At 41.6% G+C, this 23,509-nt stretch overlaps 1 protein-coding gene across 1 annotated transcript in view; it reads left to right on the plus strand.

The window, feature by feature from the left end:
- The window catches only part of LOC306943019 (unconventional myosin-VIIb-like), a gene marked incomplete at its 5' end in the record, with an annotated part of 37,583 nt that extends 16,396 nt beyond the window's left edge, over positions 1–21,187 (plus strand). Inside the window, 28 exons of the mRNA XM_079529224.1 lie at positions 165–236; positions 380–577; positions 1,304–1,744; positions 1,959–2,102; positions 2,610–2,675; positions 2,793–2,917; positions 3,340–3,466; positions 4,188–4,307; positions 4,489–4,662; positions 5,306–5,533; positions 6,546–6,713; positions 6,846–6,957; positions 7,065–7,191; positions 8,784–8,950; positions 10,491–10,669; positions 11,791–11,915; positions 12,283–12,437; positions 14,301–14,454; positions 14,705–14,860; positions 15,039–15,144; positions 15,897–16,013; positions 16,436–16,520; positions 16,840–16,946; positions 18,132–18,317; positions 18,867–18,983; positions 19,067–19,150; positions 20,672–20,791; positions 20,908–21,187. Of these exons, the coding sequence (XP_079385350.1) occupies positions 165–236; positions 380–577; positions 1,304–1,744; positions 1,959–2,102; positions 2,610–2,675; positions 2,793–2,917; positions 3,340–3,466; positions 4,188–4,307; positions 4,489–4,662; positions 5,306–5,533; positions 6,546–6,713; positions 6,846–6,957; positions 7,065–7,191; positions 8,784–8,950; positions 10,491–10,669; positions 11,791–11,915; positions 12,283–12,437; positions 14,301–14,454; positions 14,705–14,860; positions 15,039–15,144; positions 15,897–16,013; positions 16,436–16,520; positions 16,840–16,946; positions 18,132–18,317; positions 18,867–18,983; positions 19,067–19,150; positions 20,672–20,791; positions 20,908–21,003 (4,056 nt within the window). The 3' untranslated portion in view covers positions 21,004–21,187. The remainder of the gene's footprint in view (positions 1–164; positions 237–379; positions 578–1,303; positions 1,745–1,958; positions 2,103–2,609; positions 2,676–2,792; positions 2,918–3,339; positions 3,467–4,187; positions 4,308–4,488; positions 4,663–5,305; positions 5,534–6,545; positions 6,714–6,845; positions 6,958–7,064; positions 7,192–8,783; positions 8,951–10,490; positions 10,670–11,790; positions 11,916–12,282; positions 12,438–14,300; positions 14,455–14,704; positions 14,861–15,038; positions 15,145–15,896; positions 16,014–16,435; positions 16,521–16,839; positions 16,947–18,131; positions 18,318–18,866; positions 18,984–19,066; positions 19,151–20,671; positions 20,792–20,907) is intronic.
- Between the last annotated feature and the right edge of the window lie 2,322 nt (positions 21,188–23,509).

Below are 23,509 nucleotides of genomic sequence, written 5' to 3' on the forward strand. Positions count from 1 at the left end.
TTCTGCATTCACTGTGAGTCATGAGATTGCCTATGAATATAAATGTAATCCAAATTGTATGATTAAAACTCTGTCACGTATTACCAGTCTCACAAAGGTACCAGTCAGTAATAATAATAATCTCAAGGGAATGATTACTAATGGAAGGTTGTTACAAACTGAAGGTACGAGGTCACTTGGCCAGGAAGAGCTACAGGCAAAGCAGAAGGGCAGTCGCACACATCATGAGGACTGATGTAAGTGTATGTTCTTGAGACTGAAATTATCATCATGAGATATTTGTGCATTTACACTGTATTTTGCACGTTTCATACATAGGATACTTTTCTCTCTATCCCCTTCTCTCTCTCTCTCTCTCTCTCTCCACCCTCCTCCTCAGATCCACCTGTCACTTCAGGACCAAGAGGCACAGAAGCAGAATGCTCTGGAGCTCCAACGCCGACTGGAAGAAGTTCTCGCTCAATCGCAGCTGGCCGCCAAAGAGCCCGAGCCAAACAGTGACGAGGAGATGGTGGAGGATATGGTCAGACCGCTCGCCGTGTTGGGGCGGCAAGGGCCAGCACCAGACGGCTTAGAGGTTTGCCGCCAATTTAAACTTCTCCATATTTAACAAGTTAAATGGGTTGTATATGTCTCCATTTAATTAAAATTGAACTAATGGTATTAACACTGAATATCTTCCTCTAAAACCAGATTAAACTCAATGAGGGGAACTAGTACATGGGAGACAGGAAAGGCGGGAGAGATAGGGGGATGACATACAGCCAGGAGCCTCCAGTCGGAATTGAATCGCAGATGTGTGAAAACTGGAGGAACGGAGTTTGTTAATCTATGTTAGATTAAGATTAGATTAGATTCACTGGATACTAATGAACACGTTGAACTTTACCTTAGTGAGATATGGCGATAGTGCTGCACGATTCTTGCTGAAATGTGAATCTCGATTTTCCTCCACAAGAATTAAGATCACGATTCTCAAACGATTCCAATTTTTGCCATTAAAATATGTATTGTCTTTAGTCTGTTGCTGAACATTACTACATTAAACATGTGGCACCTGGAGACAACTACTGTGGCTTTAAACGGACAACATCAAAGTGCTTGACCTCTCAAGTCTCTCTCAACATAAGAGTAACTAAAATGAATTGAACAGTCAACTAGTGCCGCACGATTCTTGCTCAAATTTAGAAATGAGATCGCATAGGTGTCTGAATCTAGATTGCAATCTTTTTTTTATTAATCGCACAGCACTATATGGCGACTGAGTTTTATCCTATTCCGTCCCTCATGTTTATTTTATCAGGACTTGGAGAGGGAGCGTGCCACTCCAGAGCCAGTGGAGGACACCAACACCCATACCCCAGAGCCAGAACCAATGGAACCAATAGCCCTAAATCCAGTGCTGACTGTGGACCCGGCGCCGACTCCAGCTTCGGCCCCAGCTCAAGCCCCGTCCCCGACTTCGGCCCGGTCTCTGGCCCCAGCTCAAGCCCCATCCCCGACTTCGGCCCGGGCTCTGGCCCCAGCTCAAGCCCCAACCCCGGTGTCTGCTACCATCCCACCTTCTATCCCAAAAGACGAAGAAGATGAAGATGAGGAGTATGATGACTATGACGATGGCAATCATGAGTTTTCCTTCAGCAAGTTCAGCGCTCTTCACTTCCAGGGCAACACCACGCATAGTCACATCACCCAGAGACTCAGACAGTCACTTCTCCCCCACGAGGACGAGGGGAACACGCTGGTGAGAGGATGGACAGCATATGAACTATGGACTATTTGCAAGTGCAAAAATAGCATTATTTTATAATTACCTTATGTAGAGTTATCACGTGTTGTAAATCACCTATTTCTTTCCTACCATATGCCATCGTGATGACATCCCTCTTTTTTCTTGTACATTTGTGTCTGCTCCTTCTCTCTCTCAAATCTCCATTGTTTTCCTGTCCTGCCCCCAGGCATGCCTTACAGTGTGGTGGATGATTCTGCGTTTCATGGGGGACATACCCGAGCCTAAATCTGAGCCCGCCAGCCCACTCATCAATACCCGGGGTCAGAAGCATGGGGCGAGAAGGCTCAGCAACCTGGTGGGATTAGACCAGGTGAAACTTAAATCTACCTGTGCATCTGAGGAAATTATTTTTGAGTGGTCATGTGTTGATGCAAAATGTAATTAATTCTGATTGTGTGGACTTGTGGAATATTTAAGTACACTCTTAGTGATTCAATCACTTAATGATTACTTTGAAGAATGGTACATTTCATTGCCATACACAAACCTTGGCTAGTAAAGAATTCATGTGATCATTGAATTTACACTTATTATTATATCGCATTATTATCTTACTATTAATCCATAACTACATCCAATAAGAATCTATCTGCAAAAATAGCTGATCTACAAGATCACAATGCGTGGCATCACAATGCATTTTTTTATGTTGAACATTTAGAAGAAAAAATAAATACATTTTCTTTTTTAAATTTGACCAAAATAGCGATACCAGGTTTAATGTGGTTAAAGTGCAGAGTATTACTCATAAAGCCATCTGGTGCCACAGTATAACGGAATAATTTTAATGTCATGAATTGCAATATGTTGTCGACAGAAAATTCTGAGAAAGAACAAGAAGAAATCCGGAGGAACGAGGAGAAGATCTACTATCTTTGAGGAGGTGAGTCATTCTGTCGCCATCGCACTCGCACATAAAGCTGTATTGCTTTTGTATACAGTACATGTCAATTTAACATAATGCGTGTTTGTCTTGTCTGGTTTCATTTATCCTCACCAGGTTGAAGAGGGAGAGGATGGAGAGGACATTATGATCGGAGAGGGGCCTACTCTGGATCGACCCATGTCATCCTTGCAGAAGCTGCATGTCATCGTTGGCTACGCTCTGTCAAGACCAGACATAAGGTACAAAATAAATACTGCCATATACATACAAATAAATATATGCCTTTAGTAGATTAGGACATCAGTGCCGATATCATGATATAGCCTAACCTTGAGCATTTTTCTTTTTATTATACCACAGTTTATAATGATACTATTATTCTGAATCTTTATGATAGAAAACCCAAATAACGTTGTTAGTAACAGCGGCTGGCGGCCGCTAGGTAACAGGGAAGGTAAACAAGGTGGATGCATTTGGAGTACTGATATCAGTAGATATAGAATGCCTTCCAGACAATCACAATGCAAGGTCATAACTAACTGTCATATAATATTGTCCTTTATCGCAACAGAGATATAGTAGAAATATGCTGTTAGGGACATTCCTACGTCTATCGTGTTTACCATCGCTTATCATGTTTTGTGTTTCCCTGCCTTGGTAGAGATGAGATTTACTGCCAAATTTGTAAGCAGCTGGTGAATAACAGGAACAAGCAGAGCCGTCAGCGAGGCTGGTTGCTCCTCTCTATCTGTCTAGGGATCTTCCCTCCTACAGACCTCCTCATGAAGGTTAGTTCCTCTCTATCTGTCTAGGGATCTTCCCTCCTACAGACCTCCTCATGAAGGTTAGTTCCTCTCTATCTGTCTAGGGATCTTCCCTCCTACAGACCTCCTCATGAAGGTTAGTTCCTCTCTATCTGTCTAGGGATCTTCCCTCCTACAGACCTCCTCATGAAGGTTAGTTCATAAGGCTGGTTGCTCCTCTCTATCTGTCTAGGGATCTTCCCTCCTACAGACCTCCTCATGAAGGTTAGTTCATAGGCTGGTTGCTCCTCTCTATCTGTCTAGGGATCTTCCCTCCTACAGACCTCCTCATGAAGGTTAGTTCATAATGGAGACACCTGTCTAGGGATCTTCCCTCCTACAGACCTCCTCATGGAGGTTAGTTCATAAGGCTGGTTGCTCCTCTCTATCTGTCTAGGGATCTTCCCTCCTACAGACCTCCTCATGAAGGTTAGTTCAGAATGGAGAGACTGGTGGTTGCTCCTCTCTATCTGTCTAGGGATCTTCCCTCCTACAGACCTCCTCATGAAGGTTAGTTCAGAATGGAGAGACTGGGACTGTAATGCATCCCTTTCCAAAATGCCTTTACAGTGCAGTATCAAAGACCTAGACAGATTACTGTTCAAGTTCAGGTCTCTTCTTTTTTCTCTTCTCTTCTAGTCACGTCTTGTCTCTTCTGCACTGCCTTCCTATTTTATTCAAATTCTCACTCTGTTCGGTTTGACAGTACTTGGAAAACTTCCTCTGTAAAGGACCGGGTGGCTATGCTGACTATTGTACTGAGCGTCTGCATCGCATAGTAGCCAACGGACAGAGAGGGGAACCGCCCTGTTGGATAGAACTACAGGTAAATGTGGAATTTCCAGACTTTGCAGCACTTTTTCAACGTTATTTTCACACAGACACATTGACACCTGTAACAAATGATGGTCCATCGTTATCACTTATGTTAACATTCTTTCTATACAGTCAGTCATCAAGTCAGTATTGTATCTTTGAATTCAACCTAATCATCTCCATATGCATAGACGTCCAAATCCAAGAAGCCTATGGTTGTATCTGTGTCTCTGATGGATGGACAGAGTGTCAGTCTGTCGTTGGACTCAGCCAGTACTTCTGCTGAGGTCTGCCAAATGGTGGCCAAGAAGATCAATCTTAAAGACACCTATGGCTTCTCTCTCTACATTGGCATGTATGATAAGGTGAGCCGGACCCCCTGAAGTTGTGCAGTCACCAAATTAGTTCAGTTAGTCTGTAGCTGGATGGAGTCCATGTCTTATTGCTTATCACCAGAACACTGCCGATAAACCTTCCCAAGATTTCTAATGTATCTATTCTGATTCCCTTTTATTTTGACATTTAAAAGAGAATTCCATGCTAGAAGGCTTTCTTACCTTTATTTGTAGTTGTTACGTCCCCACCAAAGAAGTCCAGGTGTTATTTTGTGCAAAGCGCATTATTGGCTATTTCCCCTACCATAAGCCCTCAATGAATTGAATTGAATTGCATTGAATTGAATGGGGCATTGGGGTGTTGTGCTAATTCGCTTATTTCCATAGTTCAAAAATAATTTTTTTTGTATATATCCTCTCTTCATAATGTAAATAGTATCCCAAGCTTTCGATGGAAATAAGCAAATTAGCACAAAACCCCAACCCCCATTGAGGGCTTTTATTAGGGGAAATAGCAAATAATGCACTTTTGCACAAAATAACACCTGGACCTCTTTGGTGGGGACGTAACAACTACAAATAAAGAAAGCCTTCTAGTCCGAAATTATCCTTTAAGTTGACACTTTATTTGATATTGTTATCCTCAACATAGTGATTTGTATTCCAACTCCAGATGTGGTCTCTGGGAAGCGGCAAGAGGCATGTGTTGGACGCCATCTCCCAGTGCGAGCAGGAGGTGAGGAGGCAGGGCGAGGAGGAGCAGCATGCCCCGTGGAGGCTGTACATCCGCAAGGAGCTGTTCGCACCGTGGCACGACTGCTCACTGGACCCCGTCAGCACGGATCTCATCTACCGGCAGATCATCAGAGGGCTCAAGTTGGGTGATTACATCTGTAACAAGGTGACACATATTCAATTCTAGCCGGGAGACAATGGAGGGATTTTCATTTCTCATGTTGACTTGTGATATGAGATTAACTGAAAACGTTTTTGAGTGGTGTAACCATTCCTATAGACGGCTATGTGTGTGGGTACGAGCACGAAAATGTGTCCGAGCACGAAAATAGTGTTGTAGTGTTTGTTCACCAAGTGTCACTGTTGCACAGCCTAACACACAGACACACACAGGCCAGGGAGGAGGGATTGTACAGTACAGTACAGTACAGTACAGTACAGTACAGTACAGTACAGTACAGTACAGTACAGTACAGTACAGTACAGTACAGTACAGTACAGTACAGTACAGTACAGTACAGTACAGTACAGTACAGTACCACTCACTTCAGACAGGTCTGAGTTTTTAATCCTGTTGGGGAATTTAGGTTTTCCAGCTGTCAAAATTAAGTACAGTAGCATTAAAAGTATTATACAGTATAAATTATCACCCATAAAGTATGTATCAACTCTAAAACTAAACATACTAGGTTCACACTAACGCCATACAGTATGTACAGCAACCGTATAGAAAGTCACTTTGTAAACGGTCAGATCTGTTGTCCAATAGAATCATTGTCTAGAATGTCTACGGGTTTTGTGAATGAAATTAATCTCACAGTATATTCCCTGTGTTTGCTCATTCCAACACAATATCTAGACATTTTAAGTACACATTGGTGCGAATATGGTAATCAACAACTTTACTACGGTACTTTAATAATACCAATTCCTGTAGAATAGTTCAAGGGTTCCCAATCCTTTCAGGCCGCAACCCCTCAAAATAATCATCTTTGAACTGGCAACAAGTAGTAGTACATACTACAAAATAGTCAAACTACTGTAGGGTTAAAGTGATTTTGCTGCTATATTCACTTATTTTGCTGGAGACCCCCTGGAACTCCCTCAAGGACCACTGAGGGTCCCCAGACCCCACTTTGGGAACCACTGGGTTAAAGGAGTTTACCTGTGTCACTCAGGAGGATGAATACGTCCAGCTGGCAGCCAAGCACTACCGCGTCCAGTTTGGCTTGGACAACCGTCCCGAGAACACACGGAAGGTGGTGGAAGACTGCATCACTATGTCACTCGTGGAGTCCAAGTCTCTGGCAAAATGGCTCCAACTCATCAACTCGGCCCACATACAGGTCATACAGATGGACAAAGTTTTTATTTTTTCACATTAACAAACTAAACTGATCTTATACAACATTGTAACAGAATGTGCTGTTTAGTAGCTCTATGTTCGCTATTCGCTAATGAGAAACGTTGCCACGCAGGAGAACTACAGTGACAAGACAGCCGACAACGTAAAGGGAGAAATAGTGGACTTTGCCTGTGAGAAATGGCCAGTCGACTTCTCCAAGTTTCATGAAGTCATGATGACCTCAGGTTAGCACCACCACCACACCGGATAATATACAGTGCACTTTGAGAGAAACTTAATTCCGACAATGCTCATCACGGGTACGCTTCACATTTTGTCCTCACCCATACAGGGCCTCCACTGCCTAAAAGCAGGTTTGTGGTGGCGATAAACAGCAGTGGTATCTTCTTCATGGATGGAAGAGACACAAAGTTGTTGGTGCTGCCCTATATTGAGGTGACTGGAATTCAGTTGACGAGGTAAGCAGCATAGGACCTCGAAAACACGAATAAGCCATAGGGCTGATGAGGCTTATCACCCTCTCAGTGATTTTACCACTCCCCTCCCCAGAGCAAATGAAGGCTGCGCATGTGATAATATGAGTGCACAGCTATTAGGGTTAGAGTTGTAAAAAATCCAAAAGAAAAGACGACAAATTGTATTTGAGGCCATTTATCAACATGGGAAGAGAAATGACCGGCTATGAAAGGCAATTCAAACTAACAAATGGCAACACCTACGAGTGGGTCCAATTGGGTCCAATACTAATACGCTATAGGCAGTATATCAAAAGTTACAGGTATTTGACTTTTATGAGGTGGTGAGGCAATATATCAAAGCCAGGTATTTGACTTTTATGAGGTGGTGTTTTGCACCTGCAGATAGGTCACTGCCTTCATGGGACATGAAGACATATAAAAACAATAGAAAAAACAATAGGGCAAGCAGCACATCCACTCACTCAACGCCTTCTGATAAAGAGCTGTGAGGCTCGAAATGTCACGTCCACTTACTCCACTATGGTGTAAGGAACCTTAATACATCTTTTTAAGCTTTGGAGCTTAATTCAGTGTGCGGACCTTATCTTTTGTCTACATGAAGACATGAAGTTATGTATGCCAATAATTTGTTGAAGCAGACATCTTAAACGGCTCAATTTTCACAGATTAACAATCTTGGCTTGTAGAGATTGTTCTTGAGAGCTTGCAATGCTACAATAGCAGCGGTAAGATCATTTTAACATTGAACCGGTGTTATTTTACAGTATTAGGTTGCATTTGTGTCTATAGGCTAATGTGTGGTGTAAAGTGTATAGTTATTTTTAACAGAGCTTGTTTTAGATTAATCGGTTAAAAATGTACAATGCTTAAATGTGTGCATGTTTACACATGTAAACATTTACACCCCCAGTGGTTTTGTTAGGTAGTAGCACTCTTATCCAGCGTGGCTTCACAGACTAAATAGAACTTCAGTGCCTTGCTTAAGGACACATTGACAGGAGGACACAGTGGCTGTATTGCAAGCCCCCAGTGAGGCTCTCCAGCGTTGAAGCACTCGGCCCTAGTAGTTGGAGCGTGAACTGCAGGCGGACCCGTGGATTCATGACCGGGACCGTGCAGCTGGGTTTTAACATTGAGCGCTCGGTTGCACTTCCGCATTTGACCACCAAAATGACCACCAGTTCAGTCCCTATCCTTTTATTACTCTATGCTGTATTGTGGGGATGGAAAATGGTCACCTCCTCCTGGCTGAGCGCGGTAGGACAACCGGTCTGTGAGCAGTGGCGTTCGCAGACATTTAGAGGGGCAGGTGCTCAAGTGAAAAAAGGGCACCTTGTGCAGCGCATGGAACCGGCCAGTTGCCTTAATAGTGTGAGATTTATAGATTTTGGGGCATAAATAATATATTAGAAGCTTTCAAAAGGGAACATTGCTGTCCAGAGGGCAAAGGGCAGGTGCTCTAGCACCCCCTAGTGTCTATCTGTGCACGCCACTGCCTGTGAGTGATTACATTCTGGTTACTGTACATCAATGCATCATCAGTACATCAATCTATCCATCTCAATCTCCAGCGATGGTACAGCCAGCGGGCAGTTGGTGAGTCTGGACATGCTCGACGGGAGTTACGAGCTGAAGTGTCTGGATGGGGACAACATGGCTGCTCTAATGCACCTGTACCTGGAGGGCCTGAAAGAGCGCTCCATATACGCAATAACCCAGCAGGACGCCAGCAATCCAGGTAGGACGTTACAGCAGTGGATTTCGACCAGGGGGGTTCCACGTAGTCCTCAGCTAAATGATGGAAAGTAGGTAAACAAATGGACCCTTATAGATCTTTAACTCTTGAGAGTGTAAAATGAAACCAAATGGACCTGTAAGGGTTCCATTTGGTTTCATTTTACACTCTCAACAGTCCATTTGTTTACCTACTTTCCGTCATTTAGCTGAGGACCACCTGGAACCCCCTCAAGGACCACTGGTGGAGGGTCCATTTGGTTTCATTTTACACGTTCAATAGTTCAATTATTGTTAAACATCTATTACTTAATTGACAAGAAGTCTACACAATTGAATTGTTATTTTGATCAACGTTTGTTTGTTCACAAAATATGTGGGACTTATAGTGTACAATGCATACACATTTACATGGACATGGACACATAGTGTATTACACAATTGTACACACTGCCATCAACGCTTAAGAGAAAAACGTTCAAATTGCATCATGGCGCGTTGTGAACTTGTAGATCTGTTATTTTTCCTATCCATTTTAATATTATAGATTTTTTAGAATATAATTAGTGTGTAATTAGTGTGTGTGTGTGTGTGTGTGTGTGTGTGTGTGCGTGCGTGTGCACGTGTGCGCGTGCGTGCGTGCGTGTGTGTGGGGCTAGTGTACAGTTTTTGTCGATTAAATCGATTAGTCCGGCAGCCGGGGGTGTGGAGTATGTGGGGTATTTTTTTTTATCTATATACATACATTCATGAATCCACTTGCTGACCGGCTGTCGGTATTGAGCAATTTGTTTTATAGTGGTTTATATGTGACCATACCATTAACATCCTATATAAGGCAAAAATGTCAAAATTTCATTATGCTTTAAGTGGCACGTGACGTGTCAAACTAGGGGTTTTTCATGATTCTGAATCCATTCCAAGCATTAGTTTTGCAAAAAAAAACATTCCTTGGGCTAAAACCATCATCACAATTGTTATGAGGTCAGCACATTTTGGGCAAATTTGGGTGGTTATGGCGGTTTTTAGTCCAAGGAGTGTTTTTTTGTGCAAAACTAATGCCTGGAATGGATTCAGAATCATGAAAACCCCATAGTTTGACATGCCACATGCTAGCCTGGCTAATAAGCCAGACCGAATCAGCCGTTGGCAAAAATAAATTGCCTGTGTTGTGTGTCTGGCTTATTAGCCAGGCTAGCCACATGCTACATAAAGCATAATGATTTTTTGAAAATCTTGCCTTATATAGGATGTTAATGGTATGGTCACATATAAACCACTCAATACCAACAGCCGGTCAGCAAGTGGATTCATGAGTGTATGTATATAGACAATATTTTAGGCCAATAAAAAAACTATATACCAAATGTCCCACTTTAAACAAAAGAAGCCTATTGGCTGCCAGACTACCCATATCTGTCTTTACAGAAATAGTATAGATTAATAATTAATGTTATCTGATAACATCAGTGCATCTTATTCCCTCTCATTCCTTTCTTTTACTTTGCTTCTCTGTTCAACTGTCTCTTTTATTCTCTCACCAGACCCCATGTTTCTGGCCTGTAGACGAGGTGACCTAGTGGTCGTGAAGAAAGATGCAGACTTCAGTGTGGAGAGCAGCTGGAACCAGGCGACACATGAACGGACCGGGAAAACTGGTGCAGTTTACACCGATAACCTCAGGTTTCTGGCCACCCTCAGCAGGCCCCCTGAAGCCACACTGGTAGGAAGTAGGAAGTTACCTTGTTACATGTGATCATTAAAGGGGAATACCACTCATTTTCAACATTGAACTATTAGAACTGGAGGTCTAGAACTTGGGATCATGTGATCAGTGACATCACGTCTGTGTACTCTGCAGGCCAAAGAGTACACAGACGGGATTTCACTGATAGCATGACCCCAAGTTCTAGACCTCCAGTTCTAGGCTAAACAGAAGGGGGTATTCCCCTTTTAATAGAGCACCGAAGTCCTGACTTCACCCCCTCATCCCCTGGTTCACGGAAGTTTTTCTCTATGTAGATTGTAGAATAACATGTGGTCCTCTTAAAATCGTATCATATAAGAATTGTGGTCCAAAAATAAGGTGGCTCTGTATTGTTTTCGACAGTCAGTGACTTATATTTGATACAGTCTGTTTCTAGCGAAACTTTAACTAATTGAGCAGCAGTAACATTAGTGTTCTTATATGAAGCTATCTAAAATCTCTCTATGGAGATTACAATGCAAATAAGAAATCATACCTGTGTGAAGTGAGCGGTGCAACTGGTCCGCGGGGGGTCCCTGCAACATCGAGACCCCCAGGAACGCGCCTAGGGGGGCGGCCCGGTTCCGGTGAGCCGCCCCGCATCCGAAACAGTCGAGAAGTGACAGAGTTACCGTGTTGCAGCTTTTCGTACTCGGACATACATACATATATACATACGGACATACATATGGACACACATAGCTGCGTAATGAAGCGGAGGCACCGCTCAAAAAGTACATGAACCCGCGCCCTCTACCGATATTGACATCAGACTTGGGTGCTCTATTGCTGCTGCTGTTGTTTTGTTAAAGCACTGCTTTCCCCTGGGAAGAAATGTAGTGAAAACAAAATAAGGTCAATAAATTGGAGACATTTGAAAGAAAACTGAAGTTAGTAGGAGTAAAAATAATGGCCTTCCCTATATTTAAATAATTTCCATGTAGTCCAACCGGATTCCATTTCCATTGAGAGGCAAAGACACTACAGTTTTTAGCATGGTTTTAGTTACCTGCAACTTTAGGTCTGTTGTGAGTCATGATGGATAAAAGTTATGCCCCTTTTTGGTGTTACTGATGAATTGCCTTTGAACCACCCAGAAACTGCTCACTGTGAGTCGAGAGGGAAGCCAGAGGAAGATCTCGTCAACACCACCATCACCAAAAGGCAGAGATGAAGCAGTGGCCCCCATGTCCCTCAGAGAGTTCTCCATTGAGAACTTCAGGTGATGAGAAACACAGCAGGGTGACACTAATGAAGGCTGCATAGCCGAAACGTCTGCCATGTGATGTAGAGAATAAAGCAGTTGAAGATTCATTCTCGCTGTGTGTGACCCTTTACCTATATTTCTAAAACACAGCAGGGTAGCAGTCATTTTTAGAGACCTGGTCAAAAAATGCAGCACAAATTTCCAGATGGTGACAAAAACCTTCATTCTCTTGCTTTCAACAAATTTGCTGTCTGTAGCCTGTGTGTGTAATACTGTGTATGTACAGTAATTGTCATCTTGTGTGTTGATCTCAGCTGTTCCATTCTTGACCGCAACAAATGACTCTCACAGAATGTCACGTTCTGCCACATGTCACTCACAGACAGCCAAGTAAGGATGGGGGACGCCATGGCCCGTCCAGAGGGGGCACCAGAGAGAAACTGTGGGCCTGCTCCAGAGAACCTCTCAAACAGCCGCTGCTGCCTAGCGTGGCCCGTAACTCTGAGCTCAACCCCCTGGCCTGTAACGCCTTCACTGATATCCTTCTAAAGAAAAAATCAAGCTGCACTCCATATGTTTTATGTTTATGATTTTGCAATTGTAGCCCCCAGCCGGTCCGTGGTGTGAAGTGAGAAGCGTGAGGACGCGCTTCAAAGACTGGGGGGGGGGGGGGGGGGGGGGTGAATGTAGCCAAAAAAAGTACAAAGACATGCACATCCAACCCAAACTTGGGCAGGTGCCGAGCGGTGAGTAGTAGTATACACAGATAAGGAAATGAAGATACTCGCACACTGTGGGCTCCGATGCTAGTGAAGTGCCTTTATTTGCACAAAAGAGTTGACGCATTGCGCTCGAAACGTCACAGTAAATTTTTGTGTGCAAATAAAGGCACTTCACTAGCAGATTCGGAGCCCAAAGTGTGCAAGTATCTTCATTTCCTTATCGGGGTGATTGTAGCCCGCAGTCAAGACCCAGCCCGCAACAGCCCTGCCAATCGGGCTCAGCCCTATTGGCACGGTAGGTTGTGTGTTGGTCTGGCGAGTGGGAGCCCCGGTTTCAATCCCCGCTTCCGCGCAATGCTACACAATGTTTGCAGTTAAGTTGGCAAGTAAGCAGTAAGCAAGGAAAATACACAGTAATGCATCAAATGCATAGAAAATAGTAATCTGGGATCATAGGTACCTTACCTATCATAAGATCACAAGAGCCTATCATCAGTCTAAACAGTATAATATCAAAAGATCTATAATGTGTACTTTGAAACTATACACTCTTGGTGTGTATAGTGACTATAGGATGCCAGGTTTACAAATGACCTGGCATCTGTGAATATAGCATCTAAATTACATTTTAGCCTTTGGATAAGCCTGCAAGGTCGTTGAGGCTAGGGCAAGTGCTACGGGCTAAGGTGGAGTCTGAAGAGATGATATCGGAGATCTATGAAACATCTACCCAACCAAGACAGACAGAATCCCTGATTGGCCAGGAGAGATATTATGACCTTAAGACAGTACTACTTGTCACTGTTAGCCAGTAGGTGTGCTACCCGCCACTAGAGTTAAAAGTTCTCAAAGGAGTACGAAGGCCACCTCCAACAACCACTGCAGATGTGCAATGATGATGATGATGATGATGATAATAATAATAATAATAGTCATATCTCTTTCTTGTTTTGGGGTTACTACCATAGCATGTGAAATGTGTCCCTTGCATTAACCCATATCCTAACTATTCGTAGCAGTGGGGAAGTGGCATCAATTATTGAATACAGTGCCACTGCCAATACCAGTTGGGGGCTAAGTGTCTTGCTCAGGGATACTTCAACACATAGACTGGTCTGGGAGGTCCGAGAGGTAAACCAGTAACCTTATCTCATTACCGACAGCTTGTCTACCCACTCAGCTACGGCCGCCGGTAATGGCTGTTATTGTATTAGCAAACAGATTGGTTAAAATAAAGTTGTATTCAGTAAAATAAGTTCAGGATTGCAGTTTAGACAGACTTAGACAAAGATAATCTGTTACATTTATAGTCTTTAATTTCACAACTAAAACCCATTTATAGTATTACAGTAGCTAACAATCCTGCCATGCATGGCAGTGAATTGTATTTGCTCTTGTGTGTGCATCTGTCTGACGTGTCTGTCTGTGAACAAACACTGTCTACAGATTTTCATGAAAGTTTGTGGGAATGGTTCTGTAAGCTACCCTACTGGGATGATAGAGATGATACATTCTTCAGTGGAAAAGGTCAAAGCTCAATGTCAGAATTACATATTTGGTTATATCTCAAGGATGGAGAGGCGCAGAACAACAACTGGTGTGGGGCCAAGGTTTTTTATTTTGCTATGGACCATCCCATACTCTATGGAGAGGAGTCTTCCTTGACCTTGGCCGCCACCCATCCTGAAGTACATGGGGGACTACCCCATCAAGCATGCTCGCAGCCCCCTAGAGCTGACGGACCAGATCTTTGGGCCTGCCACCCAGTACGAGGCTCTGCAGGATGAGATCTACTGCCAGATTATGAGACAGATGACCAACAACAACAACAGGTACTAGCTCAAGTGTGTGTGTGTGTGTGTGTGTGTGTGTGTGTGTGTGTGTGTGTGTGTGTGTGTGTGTGTGTGTGTGTGTGTGTGTGTGTGTGTGTGTGTGTGTGTGTGTGCGCGCGTGTGCGTGCGTGCGTGCGTGCGTGCGTGCGTTTATACTTACTAAATGCTCTAATGATTTTGCTGTAAGCAAAAAAAAAGTGCTGTAAGCTAAATCATTATAACCTCCTCTCCATCTCTCTCTCTCTCTCAGATTGAGTATGGAGTTTGGCTGGCAGCTCATGTGGTTGTGCACAGGCCTGTTCCCGCCCAGCCAGAACCTGGTGAAACACGCCCAGCGGTTCCTGGAGTCACGGCCCAGAGACCCCCTGTCCAAGGGCTGTCTGAAGAGGTTACACGCCATGCTCAGGTCAGACGTGTACCAACGTACACCTGTGGTCAAATTGCATGCAATGATGGGGTTGTGCACGCATAGCAAAATGCAAACTGAATACAACTGTCGGCACAATGTTTTTAGACTATTTGAAAGTTAAAGAGTTAAATTAACACACATAAATGCTCTCTGTTGTACCTCTTTGTGCCGTTAGAATGGAGCCCAGACAGCTGCCTCCCCATCTAGTGGAAGTGGAGGCCGTCCAACAGAACAGCACACAGATCTTCCACAAAGTCCACTTCCCCAACGATATAGACGACGTAAGACCAAACCATATAAACTGAAACCTTGTCCAGATTTGGAGACAAACACATATGTATTGTACATACTGTACACATTAGATGACTGATGTCATAGACTGGCCAATATCCACATTAAACCATGCCATTATTAGTCATCAACTTATCTTGCTTTGCTTATTTCTTATTGGCTCTTTACGCTTGGTCCTTTCACATGTGACCAATAAACAATACGAAAATACATCTACAAATATTTCATATCAAACATTTGGTTTTGCCTCATTGATACAGGTTGATGCTTTTTCATGGTGAAAAATCTATCTTTTTTTTTTTTAAATACATTTTTTTTAGCGTCGCAGTTCCGCCCCCAACAAAGGGCCCAGGGAATAATTCCCAGGGAATAATTCCCTGTTCATTTTCCCCAATCATCTTTATGTTTTGTTTTTATTCCTACTAATTATTTGATCGGCCCAAAACATTGTGTTTATTGTCATGTTTTGTCACAACAAGAGTTGGCTTTGTCCGTGGCGTAAACATCTTTAAATAAATACTTTTTGAAACGTCTATTGTAAAATGAATGGGGAATTATTTCCTGGGCCCTTGTCGTTCTGAAAGGGGGCGGGACTGCAACGCTCTATTGCTACGTAATATACATGGTCTGTCAGTTTACTCATGACACAAATAATTGTCTACAGATATACTGTGCCATACAGTATATACTCAAAGTGGACAATTCAGTGTATGACTGTTGGACTGTCACTTTTTCACTGTAGCTGTTTGAAGTGACCTCAACAACCAGAATCAAGGATCTGTGTCGTGGAATCGCCTCTACGCTCGGACTTAGCTCGTCCGACGGCTACAGTCTGTTTATGAAGACCGCACTCAAAAAGGTGTGCTATGTAAAAGAAATACCATTTCTTTTGTTTTATTCTTTTTTTTTTTCTCTTTTTCTGTATCTGTATTCTGACTGTAACTGCATTCAGATTTTTTTATAGAACTGAATTTGATTAAACTCTGTAGGCATTAGAAGCGAATGGCGCCAGATTTCTATTTGTAAACACATCAAGACTTCAACACCAAAAACGCTTCCATCTGTGTGAACATTCACTTCTAATCGATAGATAATAGAGAGATATCAGAATATTACACATTGTGACATAGTGTAAAAGTAATTAAAAAAACAATTTGTCTATTATTGCAGTATATAAATCACACACCTTTGTTTTATTTCTACCAATGGGACAGGATGGTAACAACAACTGACAGCTTTAGACTTTTTCTTCCATAATATATCAATCTTTTTTTCCCCTAGATTGTTAGTTTGGACGACCGGAAGTATTTCTTTGACAGTTTAAGGGTGACAGAACAGCCTAAGAGAGCAAAGAAAGTCAAAGAAGGTGATGGTTCCTTAATTCATATTAGTTTATGGATCTTGTTGTTCCATTTTCATCCATTTATTAGGTTGTACAGTATCTGTGTTATTTCGTTTTTGCTGTTATTTTCTTTCTTTCTTTCTTTCTTTCTTTCTTTCTTTCTTTCTTTCTTTCTTTCTTTCTTGAGATGTGATCTCTTAATATCTCTGTGCTTTGCCATCATAATTCTGTCACAAGTGACTTAATCCCTTTTCTTTTCATCACCAAGCAATGAAACAGACCAAACATATTCTGGGTTCTATGTTTTAATCTATAGATGTGAATAAATCACTTTATTTCCCAGGCACAGTGACCCCTGCTCCCTACCTGGTCCTCTTTATGAGGAAGTTGTGGTTCAACGTTACTCCCGGCAGAGACATAACCGCTGACCTGTCGTTCCACTTCCCACAGGTCAGACTCACAGCCACAACACATTCTAGTCTCCATCACTTCCAATCCTTTTCACAAAGTATACGTCCATGCATTCATAAAGCACATTTAAAAAAAAAACAGATGTTGACCAAAGTGCTGTAGTACCCTCAGAGGGACCAAATGAGATAACCTCCACTTACTCTCATTTAAAGGTAGTGCAAGTGATACTTTCTTTGTTCAAACAACTTAGTTAAAGTTAAACCTTTGGGTGCGCCGATGGCCTAGTGGTTAAGGAGCATACTACAGTCTCATGTGCAGCCTGTTGGCGAGTCCTGGGTTCGATTCCTGAGCCTGGCGGACCTTTACTGCGTGCCACTGTACTATTGAAATAAAGGCAGAAAGGCCCCAAAAATATATATTTATTTAAATGTTAAAGTTCTATATTCTGATAGTATACAGGCACAACAGGTCTCTCCAGCTCTTTAATAATCTGAAGATATACATTCAGGTGGGTTGCCAATTTCAGCCAGGTGCAGTCTACTGAGGATAGAGTACCGATTTATAAGCTTTATGTTCCAGTTGGAGCTAGTGTTCGAGTTCAAATGTTGTCATCACTTCCACTTTCATTTGTTTATCCTCTATTATACTGTTTAAGTTCTCTTTCCTGACTAGATTAAATTGAAATCCGATCTAGAAAGGCATTTTCTGATTCAAATACATATTTACCCTGACTGTGTGCATGCTTGGCAGGTTATTGGTGTCTGTGAACCAAATAACGTGAACAGATGGGTGAATCTTCATGAAAATTGGTGGGAATGTGGTAGTAGGCTCAGGGCTCATAGGCTACACTGAAGAGATTTGGGTCAAAAATGTCAAACGTCAACTTTTTGACCCAAATCTCTTCAGTGTAGCCCATTCTCTCCAGTCTCATAGGCTCAGCCTATGAGAATGGGCTACACTGAAGAGATGTGGGTCAAAAAGGTCAAACATCAAAGCTTTAGCTTTTATTAAGACTTAGTCAGCATTATTCAATGAATGTCTGACTTCGTTGTTGCCTTGAGTTGGTGGCAGAGTACAAGCGTCAGGAAAAAATATCCTCCATCGCACGACAGTGCATCTAACAATGCATCGCGATGCCATACATTGTTAGCTTGGAGAAATGTTCCTTTCAGCAAGTGATGTGTGTGAGCGATTATAAATGAGATGCTCTTTTCACTGTCACAGGAGCTGCCTAAATACCTACGGGGGTGGCATAATTGTACCAAGGAGGACATGATCAGCCTGGCTGGACTCCTCTTCAGAGTCAAGGTAGACTCAGACAAATCGCAGTTTGTCATGATCCCCAAGATGCTGAGAGATCTAGTTCCTGCTGACCAGATGAAACTCGTGTCCCCTGATGAGTGGAAGAAGGTAGGACGAGAATGGAGGTTTCAAATGACTGAAAGGGAAAGGGATGGTTAAAAATGAATTGGACAAACACAGAGCGATGTAAAAGAGAGAGTGGCGATAATAGAAGTCCAAAATGCTTGATTGTTACATGGTTCACGCAGACCTCAGTTGGTTCCAGTTCCAGTTACATTGATTCAGATGTGATCATATATTATCTGATTCTTTAAATGTCTTACCTTTAAGTGTATCACAAATGGTTTATCCCACTGTAACTCTGCTACGCTGCTGGTGTTTGCTGCTATCTTCCGGGAGCACAAGGATAATGATCTGTAAAAGAATAGTTGGCCCATTGAAATGTATCTCCATACACTTCAATGGGCCAACTATTCTTTTACAGATATACTCTTCCATTGCTATGGACAAACACAGATGACATGCTATTTTGGTCAGTATAGAAGTACAAAAGACAGGCAATGGTGAGGATAAGAAGGAACAAGGAATAAGTGCCTTTTATGTGACTGTTATTGATGAATAATTAGTGAATAATTTTAGCTGTGCTATCATTTGCAGCACATCATCTCCTCCTATAAGCAGCAGGCTGGCATCACAGTGGACGAGGCCAAAATTGCCTTCCTTAGTAAAATCTTCCTCTGGCCGACCTTCGGCTGTGCTTTCTTTGACGTAAAGGTAAGCAATCTTGATCGAATGGAAATTTCTTCAGGGGAGGAAAAAAAAGTGATTTCAGTGCTGATTCATTTTTTTCTTTGCAGCAAACAACTGAACCTAGCTACCCAATAGCGCTCAGAATTGTCATCAGCAAGCAAGGTGTCAGCTTTATAGACCCAAAGACAAAGGTTTGTGCATGACTCGTATTAACTAACACTTGGTGATTGTTTCTCGCTGATCTACTATATCTATATCACTATAGTAATAGTATTCTTATCTCAATAATGGGACGTTCACACTGTATGTGTTCAATGGCAATAGATATTGACTTTTTTTTAAATTGTCTTTTTACAACTTTGTTTATTGTTTTTTTCACAGAAGCATTCAAGTCAGGTGTTTCAATAATTATAGTATTGACAGTTTCTCTTTAGTAAATCCACAGTAACCCTACAAGTCAAATTTTAAATAAACACATTGCATTTTCACCCCAAAGAAAAAACAACAGAGAACAAAACAAACATTCAATACAGTATCAATAAGAGTTGAAAATAAAAAGCAGAAAAATAAAGAGACAACACAAGACAATACAAAACAGTACATGTCCATGATACATCCATAATCCGCGTTACAGCACAGCACCCCAACCACAGTAGACCTACAAATCAACACTCCAGACCTCACATATCCTCAAGCAGAGATGGATTCAATTTCTGGACGAATTGAAAGAATGAACCCCATATGCTCCCAAATCTACCGGAAGAACCGTTTAATGAGAATCTAATCTTCTCCAATTTTAGACAATACAAGATGTCCTTTATCCAGTGAGTGTGGGAAGGAGAAGTGGGTGATTTCCAATTAATCAAGATTAGTCTCCGAGCTAATAGAGTGACAAAAGCCAAAACATTCTTCTCTGGTTTAGAGAGTGGGGGTACTGAGGGGAAAACACCAGATATTGACTTCTAATTGAGAGTGATTACCTGTTTGTCAGACTTGTTGTGCTCTAGGGTGAGGGTGAGCGCAGCAGCATTCTGTCTGCGCCTCTCAATGTTCAAGCAAATTCAACTTTAACCCATCGTGTCGCCAACCTTTCAATGCGATATCGAGACAGAGATGGGACTGAATGGTGAACACAGTCAACACACACACTGTCCATCACACAGAATGACACACGGAATGAACAGTGTGTGTGACCACAGAGTTGTGGTCACAAACCTGTGCATGGCGAAGGGTTTGTAGTAGTACTACCTTAACAAGGCAGCACTGTCTCACTATGTTATAGGCACTAGCCAGGATGTAGCAGTGGCTTAGAATGGGGAATGACTTTGTTTTTCTTCTTTTTGAGTGGTGCAACCACTCCAAGGAACAGCAATGTCCCTATGTCCGTCCGTCCCTATGTATGTCCCTATGTTTAGAGTACCAACAGGGGGCGCTGTTGCACCACTCACTTCAGATTGGTCTGATTTTTTCACCACTTGCTGCTTAGCTTGCGCTGACTGCATCCGGTGTGAGCGGCCCATAAGAATACTAGCTCAATCAGTCGTATTTGTGTCCCACTGCTGCATACTGTTGGTTATTCTTCAATGTACAGTATGTTGTGAATATTTTACAATACAGTTGTATTCCATCATGTCGTTTCATAATTATGCAATTTAGTTTTGTTAAAACAACAGTACTGCTATTGTCTAATAATTATGATATAAACCCTTTAGGAGGTTCTCGTGATGCATTCTTTTAACCGCATCACCAACTGGTACAGTGACGCCACGTATTTCCAAATAACCATCGGTAACCTATTGGGAGCCAGCACCTTCACCTGCGAAACCTCAGATGTAAGTGGCACGACCTGTATCTCATAGAGAAATGTTTCACCCTATTTATAGTCTGTAGGATAAACCAACATATACCGTTCAAAGATCAAAGGGCAACTGATTGTCTCGTTCTCTAGGGCTACAGAATGGACGACCTTCTTAGATCCTACATCAACATGTATGAGCAAGAGAGGAAGACTGATTTGCGGCCGAGAAACAAGATGTTCTCCTGAGAGCCTGTGGGAAACAAGATGTTCTCCTGAGAGCCTGTGGGAAACAAGATGTTCTCCTGAGAGCCTGTGGGAAAGAAGAGTACAGGCTTCATCGTTTTTACACTTTATTTATTGATTTTCAGTTTACAAAAGAAAAACAGATGAATGCTATGAACGCTAATTCACTGAACCCCTCTCCCACCAAAGCCCCAGTGATTGTGAAAAGTTTGCTTTTGACTAATTCTATAAAGTGAGACCAGGTTATATCTACCCCTGGAGCTACCGTATGTTGATTGTATCTCAATTTCTCTATGGAATTATAGAGAATACTTTCCGGCCTTAAAATGTGCCATAAGTGTAAGTGATATAATACATGATATAATAAAAATACATTTTCAGGTGGGTCACCAATTTCATCCAATCAGGAGAGAGAACCTATTTATCAGATTATATATTCATCAAGAATATAACATGCTCTTATATGCAAGTTTAGCAATATTCCATTGTGGGGGTAATGTGTTGTTGCTGTTTTCTTTTTTAATAGATTTTAGACATACTCCCTTTAGCACCTATTGCACTTTTAGGTGACAAGGAGGGTTTTGCCAATGTTCTTGGCAAAACTATGCACCTGTAAGTATCTGAGAAGAAGAAAGTTATATTTATAATTTGTCTGTAGTGTTTTAAATAAAAGAAATACGACTTCAACAAAAAGGTCACCAAAGAGCCGCAATAGTTTTAGTTTTATATGATCAACAACTACAGGGGTGCATTTGTGTAATCTTCACATACGTTGAATGAAAACGTACGGTTGAACGACAGGACTGCCACCAAAATGAAATGGGGTTTGGTGGCTTTTAATTGTTTTTAAAATGTATAGCCCTGTCGAGTGAATAAAGGCTTTTTAATGTAATCCTTGCTCTAGACAAGTGTCTAGACTCTGTGTGCTTGAAGCCTGTCCAGATGGGACCCCTCTTCTCCATATACAAAATGTTTTAACTTTGACCATCTCGTTTTCACTACAAGGACTGGAGTCTTCATATTTTTGATATCTCAGTAGCTCTGCCCTATTCTTTGAAATGTTTTCCATTGTTAGTTATTGTCAATTATCTAATAAAGCATTTTAGAATACAAATACTTTATTGCTTTCACAGATTTATTCTTAATCTCCACAATAATTAGCCAGGGTGAGATAGATTTTATCAAAATATCACTAGGACAGTTCTATTTCTTTGTTTGTTTAGATAGCAGTTTGGTTTGCTGAAGTCCTTCCCCAGATTCCTCAAGCCTTGCTTCAAACATTTGGCAAGACACCCCTGGCATTTATTTTGACTAGCCACTAGATGGCATCGATGGTACAATATTGTGCACATGAACCCATGCCCAGAGGTTCCATAACTGTTTTTATTGGAATATTCTGAAAAGAAAGGTAAGACCACCAAGAGAATAGACAATGATGATTTAATTTATTCCCATATCCAGACAGAACTTTTTATAATAACTGGTTCATCGCCTCACCTTGGGCGGTCTTCAAAACAAAAAGATTTCCTTTTTTGCATAAACATGAAAAGAGTTGAAAGAGAGATGAAAAAAAGTAAAAGTATCAATACTGCAATATAGAAATACTCTGTTACAAGTAAATGTCCAGAATTCAAAATGTACTTAAGTAAAAGTACAACATTTTGGCATGATGGCATCAAAAGTAAAAGTTTTCAAATGTCTAAAAATCTTTTGAAAATAGCAGATCTACAAGTTCACAATGCGTCACACAACAGTATATAGGGCTGAAGTGGTTAGGTTATATGTTTTGTAATAATCTAAATCTACAAATAACTATAGTAAATAAGGTTTTTAAATAAGTAAAAGTACAATATTTGCCTCTGAGGTGTAGTGGAGTAGAAGTAAAAGTACTGGAAATTGGAATTACGCAAGTAAATACCTCAATTGTACTTAAGTACAGTACTGCCTAAGTAAATTGACTTAGTTAATTCTAGAATGTGTGTCGCTAATAAATAATTTTTGGAGTATTCAAAAATGAGTTGTGAGCCTCAGTGAGTTGTTCCAGTTTCATGAAACATACAGTAGGCTACATCATACACTGTGATATGCTTGACAATATATAGATGTAGGCCTACAGTATAAATTTTACATGCACTTGCTATCATGGCCCATAGCACTTACGTACCTACCCCCTTAGATAGCATCTTTGTAGACTTAGATAGCATTTGATACAGACTTATAGCATGTTATGTAGACAGACAGCACTATAATTGCATTGTATGTAGTCATAGCACGTCATAGTACATATGTATAGCATAGTATAGTATATATGTATAGTTTATATGAATAGTTTCATTATATAGATATTCCACTGTTACGTTCTTAGCTTACGCACGTTTCATGATAATGCTTTTTATATATGATGTATTCCCGTGCTTTTGTGTTCTTGCTTAATGTAAGTCGCTCTGGATTAAGAGCGTCTGCTAAATGCCTAAATTGTAAGTAACACATTCAGTATCACCCCAGTATC

This window comes from Electrona antarctica (assembly GCF_951216825.1).
Source record: "Electrona antarctica genome assembly, chromosome: 19".
NCBI classification, from domain to species: domain Eukaryota; kingdom Metazoa; phylum Chordata; class Actinopteri; order Myctophiformes; family Myctophidae; genus Electrona; species Electrona antarctica.